We start from the raw sequence: 5,585 nt of genomic DNA on the forward strand, positions 1-5,585 counted from the left end.
CAATAGTAATAAAAAATCAGAAGCTACCCTATCGAAGCTATTACAAGAAAGCCCCAAAGCGGGGTAAAAATGACAACCTCCAAAGCTAGAACTATTAAAATTGCAAAAGTGCCCCTTGGTGGAGGTAAACATGTAACTTCGCTTACTCATCCAGCAAACTCCCAAAGCCAACTCCTGAAATTGCATATTAACCCCAACTCTAGAATTGGTAATTGCAGATTGCACCCTAGGAGATAGAGATGCAATATATGCCCAACTCCACTTCCAAAACCAACTGTAGAAGAAAGTCATGGACGAAAATTGGCGACTCCCAACTTATCACTTATATATGCAGCCCGGGCCTCCCTCGGTAAACTCATTTCAGAGAAATATTCTTGATTTGACTTATGAGAATACGCCCAATTAGCCAATCTATCCGCGACCGTGTTTTTTTGCCTCACGACGTGCTGGAACGAGAAGGAAGGCTCTATCTCCTTCAAGCATTGCCGAAAAATATATTCAAGCTCCCATGCAATGTGCTTGGTCCGAATTGCATTGATGACCAGTAAGGAATCACTTTCCACTATAATTTGTGAGAGACCGAGAAGCTTGCACAATCTAAGGCCATGAACCACCGCCGAACATTCCGCAAAGTTATTGGTGCCAACCCCAAAATATTTTGAAAAACTAGCAACTATTCCTCCTTCCGAATCCCTAACAATCCCACCGCCCGTACATTCCTCCGCCGTGGAAGAGCCATCAGTATTAAGTTTAAAAGCACCACCCTTGGGCCGCTCCCATTTGAACCATTTTCCACGCTTATAGCTAGGCTGCACTAAACAGACTCCAATGGCTTGGAGTTGGAGACTTTGAAGCTTCGTAGACGGCTGTCGAGGAACATGATTGATGACCACGTGCTGAATGTGAGAGAGTACTCGACGAATAATATTTTCTCTATGCATGATTCCCCCATCATAAATTACTTTGCATCGAGCCACCCACAGCTCACGAAGAATATGACACACAGTAGAGGTTCGAACCATAGTGTACTGCGATTGTATTTGTGGTTTGGGGACCCATACAGCAAGAGCATGCTTCGCCGACACAAACTGCGATGGGAGATGAAATAGCAGGCTAAAGTGCTGCCATACTTGCCCCGCCACTTCCGATTGGAAAAAAAGATGTTGGACGTCTTCTTGTTGAGGATTTTTACAGCAAACACATCTGGAAACCATCGGAATTCCTCTAGAGATAATTCGTTGATCAACTGGGAGCGCGTGATGTATCAATTTCCACATGAATCCACCTGTCTTGTGTGGCAAGAACTGTTGCCATATGCGATTTGTCCCTGCCTCTCGTCACCCCAAAACCCGAATATGTCTCCAGTACTCTTTAGTCGAGAAATCCCCAGATTGTGTAAGAGTGAATATCAACCGATCCGGCTGATCATGATCCAACGTAACTTTCCTTACCGACTCATGCAGGGAAGGAGGAAATATTCCGAGAGATGTTGCATGGCGGTTGCAACAGTTAAAGTGTGGTCACTCGGAAGAGGCCCAACAAGCACTTCACCAACCCAATTATCCGCCCAAAATCTTATATCTCCGGAACCCACATTCCACTTGGAACACTCGGCAAGTGAATCACTATGACTATATATCGACCTCCATAAAGGGGAGGTCGATTGGCCGCTACTGTTCCGACGTTTATCGCAATACTTGGCATTAGCGAACTTCGCCCACAAAGACTTTTTTTGCATAACCTGCCACAATAGCTTCCCATGCAAACACCACATCACCTGATTAAGGGGCCGGATACCCAAACCCCCCTCTTCAACCGGAGTACAAATAGTTTTCCATTTCACCCAGTGAGTCCTCGAAGCACCGCCAGAACTCCATAAAAAGGCAGCCATTAATTGCTCGAGCCGAGTAATAACCGATATAGGCACCTTCGAACAAGCCAACGAGTAAATCGGGATGCTACTCAACACCGCCTTGAGTAACGTAATTTTACCAGCAAAAGAAAGGAATTTCCCTTTCCAGCCTTGAAGTTTACCTCGAATCTGAGTGACGAGATATTCGAAAAATTCCGCCTTAGTCCTACCGGAATAAATGGGAACCCCTAGATACTTGAGAGGGAGGGTTTTCCGACTGATCCCCGTAACTTGCTCAATATTGCTACTCTCCACTTCTGCCCATTTACCCACATAAAGATGGCTTTTAGTCACATTAACGAGCTGCCCCGAGGACCTTTCATACGAATGAAAAATCTCCATTAGCCGTTGTACAGAGTGGCGCCCTCCATTCGTAAATATGAGAATGTCGTCCGCATACAGTAGGTGTGAAACCGAGAGTTCATTATGGCCAACCTTGTACTGGGAGATTTCCTTAGAATCAATTTTTTTTTTAACGTTGAATGTTAATATCTGTTGGGCGAGAATAAATAAGAGAGGCGAGAGCGGATCCCCTTGACGAACCCCACGCGAAGATTTGAAATTGCCAACCATTTCCCCATTAATGCGAAAGGAGTACCATATATTGCATATATTTCTGTAAATTAGATCACATGATGCATGAGAGAAGCCAAAAGAACGCATTGCCCGAAGAAGAAAGCGCCACTCTAGTCGATCATATGCTTTTGCCATGTCCAATTTAAAAATAACATTGCCGCCCTTACACTTTCGATTAATATCACGCGTCAATTCTTGAGCCATGACTATGTGCGACATAATATTACGATCTTTGACAAACCCTGCTTGCTCCTCTGAGATTAGAAACGGAAGAATTTTCCCCAGTCTAGTAGCAAGGATTTTAGACAAGAGTTTTCCGGAGAAATTACCGAGACTTATTGGCCTATAGTCACCAACGGTCCGAGCATTATCAATCTTAGGAATTAAAACCAAAGTGGTTAAATTCATCTCTTTAAGAATGTGACCCCCTCGAAAAAAGTCGATTATAAAATTCGACAGTTCCACTTTAATAATATCCCAGCAGGCGACATAGAAATGCTTGGTAAAACCGTCTCTGCCAGGGGAGCTATTCGGGTTCAACCCTTTAACCGCCTCAAGAATTTCTTCCAGATCTGGGAGACAACAAAAGGCTTCATTCACTACATCGGATACTACAGGTTGAACCCCAAGAAATAGATTCTCGTCTACATCATACTCTGATGCCTTGAATAGATTGGAGAAGAAATCCTCTGCGAGAGCGCCAATTTCCTGGGGTTGAGTCGATGTGGAGCCATCACCACAAGTGACTTGGATAAGAGCTCTCTTTCGGCGATCTTTGATGGTCGCGTGAAAGAGGGCAGTATTACGATCTCCGGATTTGTCCCAAGCCATACGGGCCTTTGAACTAAGCAGCTCTAACTCCCAGTCTTTGTATTGAACTAGCTGTTTTTTAGCCAAAGTAATATTTTCCGAAATTAATTCACTCCAGCCTTGTTGCAATTCATTTTCAAGAGATTCAATGCGAGCTTGGCAACACCGAATATTATTAGTAATATTTCCAAACACCTCCCAGTTCCACTGTTGGAGAGCTTTCTGAAAGAAAATAAGCTTCTGTTGAAATACATAAAAAGGGGAACCATGAACTGGAATGGACCATGCATGAGAAACCACAGCTTGAAAAGTAGGGTGGTCAACCCACATACGTTGAAACGTAAACCCTTTCCCAGCCATCTGCCGGCCCTGTTCAAAACGAACACTAAGCGGCGCATGGTCGGACATTGTTCTCTCTAGATGAAGCACCTGCAGAGACAGAAATAACAATTGGAAATCGGAATTGATTAACACTCTGTCCAATCTCTTCCATATCCTATTAAGACCCGATCGATTATTACTCCACGTAAATGGGTTACCAATAAAACCTGCATCCAAAAGCCCCGCTTGCATAACAAAGTCCTGGAAATCATGCATGCGGGAAATATCGGCCAGACCCCCTTTTTTCTCCGAGGCATCCAAGATTGTATTAAAATCGCCACCCACTAGCCACGGCGTGCCCATAGTACCATTCAAGTCATCAAGATGAGCCCAAAGGTCCTTTCTAGTTCGATGAGAGCAACTCGCATATACAAAAGTCGCCGTAAAAAGGGGTTTTTGCGGGATTTCTATAGACACCGTGATAGCTTGCGCAAAGATATTCAAACACTGAACATCAATCTCCGGTTTCCAAAAAATCCAGATAAAAGTGTTGATATCATTCCCGTGCAAAAAAGAGGAAAAACCTAACTTCCAGGCAAAATTCTTCAATTTTGAGAAAGGTAATTTAAGCTCCAATATAACCAAAAGGAAAATCTGTTGTTGCTTGATAATAATTTTAAGATGATTCACCGTGGCTGATTGATTTACTCCACGAGCGTTCCAAATGAGACACGACATTTAAACATTGGGGTTGGTAGAAAACTTTGCCAGGGATCTGGTAATCCGATCAGTATGTGGAACATATGCTCTACTGTGGGTTTTCTTATCAGTGGCTCCTTTTTTCGCAATTAAGAATACTTCACTATCAGATTTAGGCGACAATGAGACACCAACTTCGTCATCTTGCTCACCGTCCGAGTGAATTATGGCCAGAGCCAAACTGTCATGAGTCAGGGCCTGGAATTTGTTAGCAACCAAGACCCTCTCTTCACGCGGACCTGCTGTAGTAACTGGATGTTTGTTAGGGGAGTATCCATTAACTCCATGTTGTTCAGAATTCTCCACGTTCTCCGGTAATATAACATCATCTGCAATTACATCGTTCTGGCGAACATCCTTGACATTAATAGCCTCAAAACTAACTTCTGTGTGTGGCATTTCAGAGGTATTGTTAAACGTGGAATTAGTGTTTTCTTGCGCCGCACTATCTTGCCTCGTGGTCTGGTCCGTGGGAACTAGGAGCTCTGATGGATTAACAGGTGTTCGAGTATTGTGAACGTGGTTCTGAGGGGTTCGATCGTCTGAGGGTGGATCATCTTCTCCCCGTCGGAGAATTTTCGTCGGTTGTACTATGGGCTTTTTCTTGTCCGGCGTATGTTTAAGAATTCCAATTTTCTTTCGACAGGCGCCTACAAGATGACCCAAAAGTCCACAGTGTGAACAATACATGTGATTTCCCTCGTATTCAATGCGTTGCCACCAGCCTTCATTCTTTGAAGATCCAACGAATATAGCCTCTGGTAGGGTTTGAGCAACATTGATTTCTATGCAGACCCTAGCAAAGTTCGTATGAGTGAAAGCGAGGGTACGATCATCGGCACGAAGAACAGTACCTAGGGCTCCTCCAATTCTTTCAAGCGAAGAGACATTAAAATAAGGCAGCGGCAGCTTCGGAAATCGGACCCAAACCGCTACCTTATTACTATCTTTTCCTAAAGCAAACTCCGGCATCCATCTAAATAGCCGGAACATACAGTTCTTGATGCTGTTTGTGTTTCGCGATAGAGCCAATTTCGCATCGCCTACAGAACCCATGTGAATAGTAATATGACGAGGGTCTAAAAACCCTATTGCAGGCTCAGCAGCTAAGTTCCACTCCGCGTTGATATGACTGCGGATTTCTTGCAGACTTGGACGCCCTGCCGAAAACTTCATGATCAACGTATTATCTACCTGTTTATTGAGT

General features: G+C 44.0%; 1 protein-coding gene across 1 annotated transcript; it reads right to left on the reverse strand.

Annotated features, from left to right (window-relative positions):
- Positions 1-287: 287 nt before the first annotated feature.
- Positions 288-1,277, reverse strand: LOC148772299 (uncharacterized). Its single transcript, XM_088814974.1, has one exon. It carries the CDS (start codon positions 1,275-1,277, stop codon positions 288-290), a length of 990 nt encoding a protein of 329 aa, XP_088671100.1.
- Positions 1,278-5,585: the final 4,308 nt, after the last annotated feature.

This window comes from Erythranthe guttata, chromosome 2 (assembly GCF_056151865.1).
Source record: "Erythranthe guttata isolate IM_541 chromosome 2, IM_541, whole genome shotgun sequence".
NCBI classification, from domain to species: Eukaryota; Viridiplantae; Streptophyta; class Magnoliopsida; order Lamiales; family Phrymaceae; genus Erythranthe; species Erythranthe guttata.